At 18.7% G+C, this 17,026-nt stretch overlaps 5 protein-coding genes across 5 annotated transcripts; 2 read left to right on the forward strand and 3 right to left on the reverse strand.

Moving 5' to 3' along the window:
* Window positions 1-668: 668 nt before the first annotated feature.
* PRELSG_1319400 (60S ribosomal protein L14, putative) lies at window positions 669-1,452 on the reverse strand (the record flags this gene model as incomplete). The annotated part of the gene is made up of 3 exons (XM_028678725.1): window positions 669-987; window positions 1,175-1,239; window positions 1,330-1,452. 3 exons carry the CDS (start codon window positions 1,450-1,452, stop codon window positions 669-671), a joined length of 507 nt encoding a protein of 168 aa, XP_028535842.1.
* A 1,368-nt stretch (window positions 1,453-2,820) lies between these two features.
* Window positions 2,821-4,191, reverse strand: PRELSG_1319500 (ATP-specific succinyl-CoA synthetase beta subunit, putative; the record flags this gene model as incomplete). Its single annotated transcript, XM_028678726.1, has 1 exon — window positions 2,821-4,191. One exon carries the CDS (start codon window positions 4,189-4,191, stop codon window positions 2,821-2,823), a length of 1,371 nt encoding a protein of 456 aa, XP_028535843.1.
* A 2,216-nt stretch (window positions 4,192-6,407) lies between these two features.
* Window positions 6,408-7,946, forward strand: MAPK1 (mitogen-activated protein kinase 1, putative; the record flags this gene model as incomplete). The annotated part of the gene is made up of 1 exon (XM_028678727.1): window positions 6,408-7,946. The coding sequence occupies one exon, from the start codon at window positions 6,408-6,410 to the stop codon at window positions 7,944-7,946; it is 1,539 nt and encodes a 512-aa protein (XP_028535844.1).
* Window positions 7,947-10,717: 2,771 nt separating this feature from the next.
* On the forward strand, window positions 10,718-13,475 carry PRELSG_1319700 (conserved Plasmodium protein, unknown function; the record flags this gene model as incomplete). The annotated part of the gene is made up of 2 exons (XM_028678728.1): window positions 10,718-12,943; window positions 13,239-13,475. 2 exons carry the CDS (start codon window positions 10,718-10,720, stop codon window positions 13,473-13,475), a joined length of 2,463 nt encoding a protein of 820 aa, XP_028535845.1.
* A 96-nt stretch (window positions 13,476-13,571) lies between these two features.
* On the reverse strand, window positions 13,572-16,513 carry PRELSG_1319800 (large ribosomal subunit associated GTPase, putative; the record flags this gene model as incomplete). Its single annotated transcript, XM_028678729.1, has 2 exons — window positions 13,572-13,676; window positions 14,027-16,513. 2 exons carry the CDS (start codon window positions 16,511-16,513, stop codon window positions 13,572-13,574), a joined length of 2,592 nt encoding a protein of 863 aa, XP_028535846.1.
* Window positions 16,514-17,026: the final 513 nt, after the last annotated feature.

The raw sequence follows: 17,026 nt of genomic DNA on the forward strand, positions 1-17,026 counted from the left end.
AGCTAAATGATATATATATATATATTTTTTGATGACAACATAGTCAAATAAAATTGATTATATTTTATTATATATTTAATTTATCTTTCATTTTATTTTTTGCAACTTTTTAATATATGTAATTTTTTGTTTATTTAGAATATTACATGTAAAATAAAAGAAAAAAAACTAATACATATTTTCAAACACTTTGCGAAATGCATACCTTAATAAATAATTTAAATATAACAATAGCGAAAAATATATATATATATATAAGATTTATGCAGCGTCCTAATGCAATATATATATTTTTACTATTGATAATTTAAAGGAAATTTAAAAATAAATTTCGTTTTATTTATTCTTTCTAATACTATCAGCTATCTAGGTAGTATTATATAAATTCTAATTGATAAAAAATTATATTTTCAAGTTTACATATATTAAAACAATAATTATTCAAAAAAAGTTTTTATATAAATGTAAACATTAAAATATTTATTTAAAGATTATTTTTTATGTTTCTATAATTCTTTTTTTTAGTTTTTTAAATCAAAGAAAAAAAAAAATAAAGAGAAAGATCATTTCATATTTTGGAATAAATTATTAAATTTTTCACACATATATATTTATTATTTTATTTTGTATCCCTTAAATGTTAAATGTATTTTTTTTTTTTTACAAAATTAATTTCCTTTAGCTGAAGTTTTTTTAACTTTCTTGCTTTCTTTATTGTTATTTTTTTCCTTTTCATTTTTTAAGAAATTCATTTTTTTCTTTAATTCTCTTTTAGCATAATAAATTTTAAATCTTTCATAATCATTAGCTAAGTCTCTTCTTTTTTTTATCAACATTTTTTTCCCTAAATTAGATTCTTTGAATTTTTCTAAGACATTTGTGCTTTTAATTGCTTTTCTTAAAAAGCCACTTTTGCAATTTTTATTTATTTTAATTCTTTCATTTAACAACTTCAATCTTTTGATAGGTATAATCATTCTTGGTACTCTAAAAAGAAAAAAAAATGGAAAAGGTTAAAGTAATATTATAATAAGTCTAATATAATTAAAATTAAAGAGGTATGTGTAATTATTTTTCTTATATATAATAGCCTTTTATATTTTAAATAATTTTTTATATATCTATTAAAATAAGTTTCATTTATAGATATACTATTATATATATATTAAAATACCCTGTAACAAAAGCTCCATCAACAATAACTCTAGTAAGTGTTATAATATCTATTATAAAGCATAACTAAAAGGGGGGAAAAAATAAAATAAAATAATGAAAAATATATAATTTTTAAAAATAAATGTTTTTCTTTTTCCTTTATTTGGAAATTACTTTTCCAGCATATGGGCCATATTCAATAAGGCATAATCTACCTGGCTCAACAAATCTTTTAAATAAAAGATTTTTTTTTGATAAATTTAATTTTTCTTCTTCAGTTAATTCAACACGTGGCATTTTTTTATTATATCAAATATATAATTAAAAAAAGAAAAAAGAAAAACAATGATAATTACAAAAAAAAAAAAAAAAATGAAGAAATAAAATAAAATGAAATAAAATAAATTAAAAAAACTGAAATAAAAAAATTTAAATAAAAATAATAAATAAATAATAGATAACTAAATATTGCTGTAGTAAAAACTCTTCTATATTAAAAAAAAAAATTATATTTTTGAAAAATAAAATATTTAATCTTAGCATATCTTATGTATATTATTGGTGGCTCAAGGGTATTTTTCAGAGTGAATATATATTATTTTTTTTGATATTTTTTTTTAAATTTTATTAACATATATTATGAAATTATAAGTAAAATAATATATTTGTGATTATTTATAAATAAAATAATCATGCATATTTATTTTTATTATTTTTAAATAAATATATATAAAAATACAACGCGCTTATTGTTATAAAAAAAATTCTTTTTAATAGGGAAAATTCTTGAAAGTATTAACAAAAGAAAAATTACATAAATATTTATTTATGTATATTTATTAATTTTCTTTAATATATATATATAATATATATTTTTTATGCATAATTTTAAATCATTAAAATTTTAAAAATGAAAATATTAATTTAACTGGGTTAACATTTCTCCATTAAAGTCATTTCTATTTTTATATTTTTTTAATGAAGATTTTCATGAAGAAATATATATATTTAAAATTAAGAATGTTTTTTTTTATAATGTACATTCTTTTAATTTTACATTTATATAAAGTAAAAATTAAAAAAAAAATTGCAATTGTTTAAAAGTCTGTATTTCCCCAACAAAAAAAAAAAAAAAAACAAAAAAAATGATAAAAATTACCTTAAAAATTAATATCAATATATTAATATATTTATTACATAATCTTGATGTTTTAGTTGTTTTCCATTTATTATATTGTTACAAAAATTGTTGTGTTTCTTTATTCTTCTATGTTAATATTTTTATTTTTTTTTCGGTTTTATTTTTACGTCTACATAATTATATATATACACGTTAATGCGAAATTAAATAATAATAAAACAAATATGTATTATGTACATAAATATATTTTTAAAGAAGACTTTTTTCTTTTACTAAAAAGATACAAGCTATTAGAGGATCTTAAAAAGGATATAAATCAATTATGATAGAACATTAAATATGTAAACAAAATTATATTAGTAAAATTTTTTTATAATTTATCTATTAATATTTTTTATAAATTGAAAAAAAAAAAAAAAATATAAAAAAAACATAAAATAACATCATAGTTTTTATGAAGATTTCTATTTTATAAAAAACTATTTTACATATAGTTTTTTCAAAAAGTTTCTACATTAAATATATCAATTAAAACCAACATTTATATTAGATTTTTTAGCTATTTCTATTATATTTGCCATAGCTACACTTTTTTCTGCAGCTGTGTTCATATCTTGACATAAAATGCATTTGATATTAGACTCTTTAATTAATTTTTCTGCTTCATCTTGATTTGTTCCTTCTAGTCTTATAATGAGTGGTTTTTTAAAGTTAACTTCTTTTGTTGCATTAATTATACCTTTTGCAATAATATCACACCTCATTATACCACCTAATATATTAATAAAGCAGACTTTTGCTTTTTCATTGTTATTAATAATTTTTAATGCTTCAGAGATTTCTTTCTCTGTTGCACCTCCACCTACATCTAAAAAATTAGAAGGGGACCCTTTATGTAAAACAATTAAATCTAATGTAGCCATTGCTAAACCTGCTCCATTAACCATACATGCTATATTTCCATCTAATGAAACATAATTTAGATTATATTTTTTTGCTTCCATCTCTTCTGAATCTTCTTGTGATATGTCTCTTTTTTCAAATATTTCTTTTTGTCTATATTCTGCATTATCATCAAAATTTAACTTTGCATCACAACAAAGAACCCTCCCATCATTTGTTTCTGATAAAGGGTTAATTTCTAATAAAGTACAATCATATTTCTTAAAAATTTTATATAAATTTACAATAATATCACTAACAATATCTAATTCGTTATTTTTAAAACCAATTTTTTCGCAGAATTCTCTGGATTGTCCATTACTTAATCCATTTTTTATATCTATATTCATTTTATATATAGCATCAGGATTTTTTTTACTTATTTCTTCAATTGATGAACCACCAACACTTGATCCAAGTAATAATACACCATCTGAACTTCTATCTAGTAAAAATGCTACATATCTTTCTTTTCTAATATAAAATCGTTCACATATAAATACAGTATTACATTTCTTTCCTTCTATACCACTTTGTTTAGTAACTAAAGTATTGTTGAGCATTTTTGAAGCTACCTCTTTTACTTCCATGCTGTTTCTACATATATGAACTCCTCCTTCAAAATTATTTTCTTTAAAGTATCCAACCCCTCTACCACCACTTAATACTTGAGCTTTTACAACTAAATCTATATCTCCACATATATTCTGTAATTCTAAAGCTTTTTCTTCAGCTTCTTCAGGAGTTTTTGCTGCAAACCCTTGAGCACATGGTATATTATGCGAACGTAATAAATCTATAGATAAATATTCATGTATACTTAGATATTTTTTTTCTATAAAAAAACGAGACTTCCTTTCACATTGTAGTTTATTTTTTCTATTCCATATATTACTTACTATACTTCTATTCAATCTCATGATAAATTTGAACTCATTTTTTAAAGGTATCATTATTAATAATTTTATGTAGTATTAATGTCTTTAACACAAATTTATTAATATTAAATATTTTTCTTCTTTCTATACGAATTATCTTATATGTGCTTTTTTTTTTTTTTTTTATCTACCTTGATATGTTTTAAATATTTTTTAATATATATATATATATTTTTTTTTCTAAAACAATATAAATTAAAAAAAATTATTTTCTTATTAATTTATTCTCAATTTTTTTTTATTTAAATGATCATATATTTTAATTAATAAAAAATAAGAATTTTTTCTTATTCCAATCCTTGATATTTATTTTTTATTGCAAAAATTTTAATGAACTATATATATTATCTTAAAGCTAAATTTTCTTACACGAAAAAAAAAAAATAAATAAAACGGCTAAAAATTTAATAGTATTTTAACAAAAAAATTCATTAAAGTCGTAATTATAATATATATTAAAAAAAAAAATATATTAAATTTATGGAATATAAATGGATAAATTATTATTTTTTAGTATTTTTCTAAAACTATTAAAAAGGTAACATTTTTTTTATAATTTTTATTTTATTTTATTTTTTTAACACACTATTTTCGTCTGTATCCATTTAATTTGTATTTAATGATTTTTTTATTTTAAATTAATATTTATGTTTTCTATTAATTAGTTTTAATTCATTTATCCTTCTTTTATTTTTTATTTTTCTGTAATTTTATTTTTTTTTATATCATATAATATTTCCCTATAAACTATAATGATCATTTATCTTTTTTTATATTTTAACAAATAATATATATATATATATATATATTACTTATAAATATTAAATAAACTTTTTGGTTTTTTAGTAGTGTATTTCATTTTTTTTTTTTTTCCTATATAGTTGTAATTTTTTTACTCTGAAACAATTTTTAAATTTAAAGTCTTAAGAAAATAAAAATATATATATATATATATATTGAACACCTTTTATTTGATATAAAATTTAAAAGCTCTTAATGTATTTTTTTTTGTTTTTAATAAATTTTTTATTATTTATTGTTCTTAATATTATCCATTAGAAAATGTAATAGCATTCTCTACATATTTTATAAATATTTTAATTTTTATTACATAAAAGTATTCATATTTTATTCATAAAATTTCGTACTATCTTCTTAAAAAATTATCATCTAATTATCTATTTTTTTTATTAATTTTTTATATTTTTAACTAATTTATATTTTTTGGTGTTACTTTAGAAATTTAGAATATATATATATCATTTTATTCTAATTATTTAAAATAAGAAAATATTGGAAGCATTATGTTACTTAAAAACACATTAATTTAGAAAAATCAAAAATCGAAATAAATTTTTTTTAAAGGATAATTTTAAAATAGCAAATATAGAGAACTAAAAAAAATTCTTATTAAATAAGTCTATACATAATAAAAAAGAATTAATAGTCTAAAAATGTTTTTAATATTATATCGTTATTTTATTTTTTTTCCTTTTAAATATTTATATGATTCAAATTACTAAATAAATTAAATATATTAATTAAAAAATTAAATATATACATATATTTATATAGCATATATATTATGATTTAAAACAATTAAGACAATTTATATTTTTTTATTTTTAATCTTTTGGATTCTCACACAAAGATTTGGAGTTTAACTATATTTTATGTGAAATTAATTTATGCAGTTTCATTTTTTATTTTAAGAAATTTTAATATTTATAAAAAAAATTTCATTCCTTACTAAACAAAAATGTGATCTTATTTTAGCAAAATTTTTAACAAAAAAAAAAAAAAAAAAAGAATAAAAATTATATAAAAATGATTGATTGGTATTAAAATACATATTTAATTATATGAAATTTTTTTTTTTTTTTTTTATGGTATTGTATTTTTTAAGTTCTTTTTTTTTTTTCTTTAATTTTTAAAGAAATAATTGTTTTGATTTGTAAAAATATATATATATATATATATTTTTTAGCTAAATATGTGAAATTCTTATTTTTTGGAAAATAATACTTTTGGATTTAACATTTTTTAAGAAATAACTTTTTTGAAAATTAAATTTATATTGTTTAGTAGTGTATTCACCCTTTTTTTATTTTGTAAAGTGGCATTTCCTTTTAAAAAGGAAAAAATTCTTTTTGTAAAATAAATATAACCTCTACAATTAAAAAGAGGCAAAGTCTTTTTTTTTTTTTTTTTTTTTTTTTATGTGAAATAAAATGCCTAAAGAACAAACCAAACAACTGAAAAATTCAGATGAAGTAGATGATAATGTATTAAAAAAATATGAGATAATAAAAAAAATAGGAAAAGGAGCATATGGAATTGTATTTAAAGCAAAATGTAAAAAAAATAACAAAATAGTAGCAGTGAAAAAAATATTTGACGCATTTCAAAATTCAACAGATGCTCAAAGAACTTTTAGAGAGATTATGTTTTTATATCAATTAAATGGTCATGATAATATAATAAGGCTAATGGATGTTTTGAAGGCAAAAAATGATAATGATATATATTTAGTGTTTGATTACATGGAAACAGACTTACATGAAGTAATTAAAGCAGATTTATTAGAAGAAATACATAAAAAATATATAATATATCAATTATTAAGAGCATTAAAATATATACATTCTGGTTTATTATTACATCGTGATATCAAGCCTTCAAACATACTTTTAAATTCAGAATGCCATATAAAAGTAGCTGATTTTGGTTTAGCTAGAAGTATATCAACAGAAGTCAATGAAAATAAAATACCAGTTTTAACTGATTATGTTGCAACAAGATGGTATAGGGCCCCCGAAATTTTATTAGGTAGTACTAATTATACAGAGGGAGTAGACATGTGGTCACTTGGTTGTATTATGGGGGAATTGTTAAGTGGAAAACCTTTATTTAGAGGAAATTCTACTATGAATCAACTAGAAAAAATTATTGAAATTATTGGAAAACCCAATAGAAGAGATATTGAAGATATAAAATCCCCCTTTGCTGAAACTATTATTTCATCTTTTGTTGACAATAAAAAAAAAAGTTTATCTGATGTTTTTCATAAAGCATCAAAAGAATCTCTAGATTTACTTCAAAAATTGTTACAATTTAATCCATCAAAAAGAATAAGCGCAGAAAATGCTCTCAAACATAAATATGTTGAACAATTTCATTCTATTATTGATGAACCTATTTGTAAAAAAGTCATCACTATTCCTATTAACGATAGTACAAAATATAAAGTGAATTTTTATAGAAATATTGTCTATTTTGATATTATGCGTAGAAAAAAGTATTACTCAAAAGATATAAAAAAAAACAATCAAAAAAAAATAGAAGAAAATTTAATTAAAGCAAATTGTTCAGCAGAAAACAAAAAAGACACCAAAGAAAAAGAGAAAAATAAAAAAAAAAATAAAAAAACTATTAGCATTACTAGTAATAATAATAATATTATTTATAATAAATTGAATAACAATAATAAATCTGTTATTTCTCCTCAAATGGATTATTCAAAAAATAATGAAATCTCCCATTTAAAAGGCAAAAAATATATTCTTGAAAAAACTTATGATGATAATAAAACTTTCAAATATAAACATGCTAAAAATTTAAAAAAAAATTACGAAAAGGATAGAGGAATAAATAGTTATATGCTAAATCAACATAATAAAAATGTTATTAGTAATAGTAATGAAAAACATTATTATGAACATACTGATGATAAAAAAATTAATAACGGAATTGATATTTATTATTATTAAGTAATTAAAAATATAAATATCGAAAATCAAGATAAAAGATGGAAAATATCTAATAAATAATACAGTAAATTCAGGCATAAATAAACCAAACTACTCCATATTAAATATTATTAAAATCACGAATGAAAAAGAAAAAACATCAAGAAATGGTTTTAAAAAAAATGAAAAGTAAAAATATAAAAAAAAAATTGTTCAAAATGATTTAGATAGTACCGTTTAAAATATATGCATAAATTTTACAATTGCCATACTCAAAATATTCTAACAGACAAAAAAAAAAAAAAAAACTATAAACTAAAAAAAATGACTAAAACAGAAGAAATTCCTAATAAAATATAATAATTTTTATTATGTTGATACGATATATAAAAAGTTAAAACGTTACAAGTGATACCTACAAATATGAAAAAATAATTTTTTTTGATTTTAGCTAAATAATTTAGTACAATTTTCTAAAAAATATCAAACTTAAACGTGAACTAAAATTTATTTCAAATTTCCGAATTAAATGAAATTTTGATGAAATTTCATAAAAAAAAAAAAATAAAATAAAAATAAAAAATAATAAAATATTAACAAATTATTTTGAAACTAATTGTAAATTATTTATAAGTTAATTATAAAATAGGGAAATTATATTTCCTCTTTTTTTTTTTTTTTGGTAAATTTAAAAAATATAATAGAAACACAGAATTAACGATATAATTTTAATTTTTAGTAATTTAAAAAATTATGTATATATAAATGTGTGAAGTTATTAACATATTATTAAAACATAATAATAGTGTGCTATAATAATTTTTTTTTTTTATTAATTGATTCAATTTTTCAATAAAATAAAGATGTATTTAGTTAAAATTATAATTAATAGAATTAAATATGCAATTTTAGAAATATTAAGAATTTTCTATTTTCTATATTAAACTTTTTTTATGTATATGTTTTTATATTTTTTAATTATTGTGTACAAGTTAAAAATAAAAAAAAATATCTTTTTATTTTATCAATTTTATTAATTTCATATGTAACCATTAAATTTTTTTTTTTTTTTTGTTTGATTTTTTTCTTATTTATAATCCTTTTTATAGGTATTAATAGAAAAAGAATATTTGAATGTAATTTTTCATTATTTTAAATTAATTTATATTTTTTTATATATAGAAATAATTTTTAATTGTATCATTTATAAATATATAATAATTGATAATAGTTATATTCTTGATAATTAATTATGTAATAATATGATTATGTTATATTTATATTATACTAGCATATGTTGATACGTTTGATTTTCTTTTTATTTTATTTCTTTCTTTTCAAGATATTACTACCTATCAAATGTATATATATTTTTCTATTATTTATTGATACAATGTAAATGTGTATATATTTGTTTTTTCATAAATTTTTTTAGCTCACTGTTTTATTATAACTGTTATATTCTTTTTTATATATTTCTATATACAAAAGCTAAATATAACTTTTTTTTTTTTTTTAAATGTAACTTAAATTAAGAAAAAAAATCTATTAATTATATTTATTAAAAAAAAAAAGAAAAGAATAGTTACTCATAATCATTTCATTTTTGAAATTGGAAAAAGAAAAAAAATATTAATAATAAATATATATTTCTTTTTTAAAAATATAATATAGAATTAATTAAAAAAAAAAAAAAAAAAAGTATATAATTTTTAGTTTTTTATATAACATGTAAAATAATTCTTTTTAATATTTTTCGTAAACTCTTTTAAATTACTCTTTGTTTTATTATAAGCAGATTAATTCAGAACTATATTTTTCTATCTTAGAGAACAACTGAAAGCATACTTTCAATTTTCTATAAATTATTTAGTATTTTTAAAAAAGGGAAACATTTTAAATCTATTCTTAATTATTCTTATGTAATTATATTTAATAAAAATATTATTTTCAAAATATTTGATTAAAAATGTTTCAAGTGCATATGTGGTGCATTCTTTACAAAATACATAAAACTCAATATTCTTTTCTGAAACAACAAAAAAAAAAATGATCTAATGATTTTTTTTTTTCTATTTCTTATTCCTATTATTTATTTTTTTTTTTTTTATTTAATTTATTAGTATCTTCATAATTTTGTTTCTTTTTATATATTTTTAATTTTTTTTTTTTTTATTTTAGGTAGAATATTTTAATATTTAATATTTATCTTTTATTATAATTCTTATTTACTAGAAGTATATAATAAATAATATGTATTATTAAGAAATTATTAGTAGACAACATTTATTAGAAATTCTTTTTAATGAATAGTAATAATTATTTAATAATACCTTTTACTAAACAACGTTAATTGTATATAGTATTAATTATTAAAAAAATGTTATTGAAAACATATTTACTATTTAAAAAATATTTTTTGTCAAAACAATGTTTTCCATTAAAAATGTATTTATTATTAAAAAAAATGATTATTAGTGAAAAAAATTTATTATTGAAAAGATGCATATAATTCAATAATGGCTATTATTGAGTAGTAGTTATTCAAATAACTTTGTTTTTATCTTAAAATATATTTATTCTTAACTTTCTATTAATTTGATTTATCTTAAAATATTTTTCTTCTATCATATGTTTTTATGATGTATAAAATTTACCATTTTATAATACTTGATAAAATATTAGCAGCATTGTAGCTTATACCACTTTTTTTTTCTTTTTTCTTTTTTTGTTTATTTGTGTATTTGTCTACTCACTATCTTTTTTGGCCTGTTTTTTTTTTTTTTTTAACGATGTTTTTTCCATTAAATAAAATATTTTTCTTTTGTCTTTATTTTCTTATAAATATATTAAATTTTTATAACTCTGCCAATATAGATAATAGCGTACTTTCAAATACATTAGCAACTACTTTAATAGAAGGATTAGATGGAAATGGGGCAAATATGCATACCTGTGAAGCAGCTGGGTGTTCATCATATAAAAATATTATAAAAAATAATTCAGATGAATGTTTATATGGTTTTATATGCAAAAAATGCAAAAAGACACATGCAAAAAGTCCAAATATTTGTTTTTATTCATCATTAGAGGGATATGAAAATTTATATGAGGGATTACTAGAGGATTTTAGTAACACTAAGTATGATACATTTAATGTTCCTTTAAATAAAAAAGATGAAAGTGTGGAAAATAAGAATGTATCAACAACAAATGAAAATAAAAAAACAGGTGATGACAATGAAAAAGAAGAAGATGAATCAGATGAAAAAGAAGACAATACAAAACAAAAAAATAAAAAAGAAAAATCTAATTCAACGAAAAAGGAAGAAGATGAAGATAAAGAAGAAGATGAAGAAGAAGAGGATGATGAAGAAGAATCAAAAAAAGAATTAAAAGAAACAAATAAAAAAAAAAATAAAAGTAATGTAGATAATGATGAAGAATCTTTTTTAGAACAATATGCTGGGAATATATATTATAATTCAATGATATATGGGAAAAAAAATAAAAGAAAAAATAGAATGTATAATCAAAGACAATTTAAAAAAAAATTTACCTCTTATTCTACTTTATTAGAGCCAGATATTGAATATAAAGTTAGAGAAGAAAAACATTATTCCTTATTAGAAAAAAGTACAGAAGAAAAAAAAATGATACATAGAAGATTGAAAATTAATATAAATAAATATGAAGATTACTTAAAAAGTAAGTTAAATAAATGTGATGTTTCTGATGATGGAACATTAACAATTTATATTAAATTAATATTTCAAATTGTTAAAGATAAAGATGAAATTTATACTGATGTTTCTAAAAAAAGTATTATACATAATGAAGGAGCAAATGATCATTCAAAAAGTGAAGATGATATTGACGATAAAAAAAAAGAAAATGATGAAGATCTAGAAGAGAATGAAGATGACGAAGAAAAAGAGAGTGACTATAAGAATGAGAAAAATGATTATGGATATGAAAGAAATGATGAGGAATATGAAAATAGTTCTTTTAACAAAATAGAACATTCTTTTAATCCTTCACATAATAATGAAACAGAAGAACCAGACTATACAAAGCATCATTACTCACAGAAAAATCAATACGACGATGCTAATGATTATGGGTCAATGCATAATAGAAGTTATTCCAATCCCAATTTAAGTGGTTATTCTTATATTGACTTACATAATTCTAAAATAAAAAATAATTTTTTTATAAATGAAAATAGTTTAAATGATATAAAGCACTACAAAATAGAAAAAAACGGCACATATAAAGAATCTGCTAACAAATCAAATAGACTTGATGGAAATATAAAAAAAGAACAAATGGTTAATATTTTAAAAAATTATTTCCCCCCAAAGAAGGGATATTCTTTTTATCAATATAAATTTGGAGATGATTTAGGAGGGGAAGCTATGGAAAATTACTATAAATCAAACAATGGCTTTTTTAAATCTATATTTAAAAAAATATTTAAAAAAAAAAGAGAAGATGATGACACAGATAGTGATGATAAAAAGCCGAAGAAAAAAGGAGGGCTTTTCTCAAGAAAAAAGAGAAAAAACAAAGAAGATGATAATGATAATGATGATGAAGATGAAAGGAATGATAAAGATGAAGACCATAATGATAATAATGAAGATGAAGATGAAGATGAAGAGGAAGATAAATCTTTACATTCAAATAAAGGAAAGAGTAAAGAAAAAAGTAAGGATAAAAAAAAAAAAAAAAAAAAAAAAAGTCTTTTTTCTAAATTTAAAAGTAAATATTTTCCAAAAAAGCAAAAATTACACATAGAAGCTTATTTTAATAGTATTATTGTGAAAACATGTAAAAATTCTTTAAAATGGAAAGGGAAAATGTTCAGAAAACACTCATTAATTGAAATGACATTAAAAGTTCCTGTTAAATTAAAATATATAAAAAATGAACCGTTAAATTTTTTTAGATCAGGTTATGAAGTAATAATGACCTGCAAGAATTGTGATGAAGTATTATTTAATTCTTGTGTACAAGTAAAATAATTCAATAAATATTATTATATAAAAATTATTCCTATATAGTTATATATAAGTGATTAATTTTTTATAATAAAGTTTTAGAAAATATTACAAAAATTTATATAATTATTTATTTTTAAGCAAAATATCAGATAAATTATATTTTTAAATATATAAAAGAATACTTTAAAATAAAAACCAAATACATATATATATAAATATATATATATAAAATATTAATATAGCATGTTTTGTTTATTTAACTTTATTTATTTTTAAAAATAAATAAATAAATGTATATTTTTTATAGGTATATTGCACAAAAAAAAGTAGTAAACTTCCTGATAATATATCTAATACTATATCTAATTCTTCAAATTTAAATACAACAAATACAATGGCTTTTGCACCAATTCCATATTATAATTATGGATATCAGGATAATCTATCTCTGAATTACTTTCCATATGATTATTACAGCTCTTGTAAAAGCATTTATATCAAATATTCCATCGTAATTTTGATTTTTATTACTTTATTAATCTAATGAGAAAGATAATTATTTTCCTTCTCAGTTTTACAAGTTTTAAATGGCAAAGGGACCTTTTTTACAAACAAATGAATAACTAATGAAAGGATTTTATTAATTAATGGAATATTTCATAACATTTTTCCCTTTAATCATTTTCTTCTGCATTTGACGAAATTTTCTTTTTGTTAATGCAATTTCTTCAGTTGTGTTTCGATCCTACAGAAATGAGAAAAAAAAAAAAAAATAAAAATAGAAGAAAAATAATTATTATAAGTATACATAATAAGTGAATATAAAAAATACAAATAATAAGTTTTTTAGGAAAAAATTAAGAAATATATATAATATATAAAGGAATGAATTAAAATATAGAAACAAAAATTGGAATATACATTTAGACATAAATACTAGCTTATAGGGGGATATAAACATATAGTGAAATACACATATTAATACAAATAAGAATATACATGTAAAATAAAATATATAGACATATGGATATATAGATAAATATAGATATAAATGTAGATATATAAAAAAAAAAATTTTAAATTTAAAAATATTACTTTTAGTAATTCTTCTTCTATTTGATTAATAGAGTTTATATCGTCTAGTAGTTTCTTATTATGATAAATGTTAGAACTGTTCATAAAATAGGAAGGTAAGAAAATGTATATAAGTTTGCCACTAATGAAATCATGAATTATCAATCGAGTAGCAAAGTTATAATTTAATAACCCCCCTTTTCCTCCTGATATATATTTTCTTGATGTACAAAAAGCGTGTAAGAATTCAGTTGCATCTAACAAGAAAATTTTTTCCTGTTTTTCATTTTTTACTTCACGAATTATATTATTATTAATTTTGTAGTAATTACATAATTGATTAGGTATTAAATTACAAAGGATTTGAACGATATCAATGAAGTTACCTTTATAATGATCAATTGAGAATACTCCATTGATAATTAAGTCATATTTGTTAAATACTAATGATGGAAATATTAAACCAGGGCAATCACATAATGAAAAATGCATACTTTTTAAAGAAATTGTCTGAAAATGTTTTGTTTTCCCTGGTTGACGACTTACACTAACTTTTTTTTCTCCAATCAAACAATTTATGATTGAACTTTTTCCTACATTAGGATAACCAATAAAACCAACCATATATTTAGGTGTTGTAAAAGTTTCTATTTCAATTTCATGATATAAATTTTTTATTTCTAATTTAGTTTTCTTAATTAAATTTATTAAATCATCTACACTTAATATATCAGTACTGTCATTTTTTTTTGTTTCATAACTTAAATTGCCAAAACCTACATTAATTATATTTTTTTTATCATCATTTATATCTTCATTTTTTTTTTTTTTTTTTATATATTCTTCAGTCATCTTCTCAATAATATTTTTATTTTTTGATATACTATCATTTTCAATATTTATTTTACTACTCTCAAAAAAGTTTTCTTTTTCGAAATTATTTTCTCTTTTGTATAAGTTATGGCATTTTTCCTCGTCTTTATTAGAGTTCATCAATGAAAAATTCTCAATGACTATTTTATTTTGATGATACAACTCTCTTAATGCTGAAAAAAAAATAAATTGAACATTTCTTTCCTCAAAATAATCTGCCCATAGTTTTCTTTGTTCAACATTCAAAAAATCAGCTTTATTTAAAATTATAATAACTTTTTTTCTATAATCTACTTTCTTTACATAGTATTCTAATCCCTTACAATAAAAAAATAGAGGATTTCTAGCATCAATAATATAAAATAAGACATGACTTTTTTCTATAACTCTCCATAACTGTTTCCAGTATTCAATATTTTTTTCATAAGGAGTTACAATGTATCCTTCTCTTTCTTCAATATCACTTAATAATTTTCTCCATTCAACAAAATATTCCATTTCATACTTTTCTATAATCTCTTTATTTAAATTATTTTGTGAATTAAATTCTCTATATTTTCTTCCTAACTCTTCATACATATCAACATATTTAAAATCATAATTTAAATTATTTTTATTCATATCTAAATTATTCATTAACTTTCTATCTTCTTCTTTAAACTTGTCATATCCTGATTTTTTATTGAAAAAATTTCCTTCTATATCCTCACTATATATTTCATCATCACCGCATTTTTTTTTTCCTATTTCTCTTTTACTTTGTCTATTTTCACTTTCCTCATTTTCCAATTCATTTTCTTCATTTTCTAATTCACTTTCCTCATTTTCCAATTCATTTTCTTCATTTTCCAATTCATTTTCTTCATTTTCTAATTTACTTTCTTCATTTTCCAATTCATTTTCTTCATTTTCTAATTCACTTTCCTCATTTTCCAATTCACTTTCTTCATTTTCTGATACACTTTCCTCATTCTCATTTTTAATTTTTTCATTTTTTAATTCATTTTCCTCATTTTTATCTTCATTTTCTTCTAGAATAGTATTATCATTTTCTAAAGAATAATTATTATTCTTCTTACTATTTTTTCCTTCAATTTGATTATATTTTTTTATATTTTTTTTTAAATTTTTTATTTTTTTTTTTTTTGATTCTTCATTTTTAGGAGTGCGCACATTAATTGGTATAATATTCTTTCCACTCATTAAAAAATTAATTTTCTTAACATTTTTTCTTTTTTTTTTTTTTATTTTTGTGTTTGCCCTTTCATTAATAATTAAATTTATTTTATCTTCTCTTTTTAAAAATACAGCTCTTCCTGGAATAGGTAAAACAATATTTTGAATATTAGCATTTTTATTTTTATTTAAAAAATTTCTTTTTTCTTTAATTTCATTTTTTTTAACAAAAACTTTTGTAACTTCAACATCATTGATAACTAACTGATTATCTAAGTAATCATCTACTGGTTCTTTATTTAATATAGAAAATTTTTTACTTATATTTTTTTCTTCATCACATCCTATCTTTGAATAAAGAATGTTATTAGATATTTCTTTTTTCATCAACTTATTACGCATCAAACTTCTTCCCATATAATTATGTTGTTTCGTTTTGTTTTTTTTAAAAACACCCATTTTTTCTTTTTTTTTTTTTGTATTGATGAATTATATTGTTTTTTAACAACACATTATTATTCAAATACCCATTTAAAAAAAAAAAAACAGATTTAAATAATATTCTTTGTAAATGAATTTTATTAAAGAAAAATCCAAAACATAAGTTTTTGATTCAAAAATTTATATATTTATAAAAAAATATAAAATAAAATAAAAATAATTTATAAAATTGAAAAATTTCTTAAGCTTTTTTATAAATATTAAATTATTTTTTGTTCGAAATTTAAGAAATACTTTACGCTTTAATGCTAAAATGACATGTCATAACAAAATTTTAATAAGAATTATTTAATTTGTATCATATATATTCTTATTACCGCCTTTAATGTACTAACCCTATATTTTTTTTTTTTTTTTAATAAGTATATAACATAAAAATATAGATAATTCAAAGCATTGTCAAAAAAAAAAAATTTCTTATAAAATACGTCTCTTTAAAAATACTTAAACATTTTTTTTTTCTTTTTAAAG

The sequence above is a fragment of the Plasmodium relictum genome (genome assembly GCF_900005765.1).
Source record: "Plasmodium relictum strain SGS1 genome assembly, chromosome: 13".
NCBI lineage: Eukaryota > Apicomplexa > Aconoidasida > Haemosporida > Plasmodiidae > Plasmodium > Plasmodium relictum.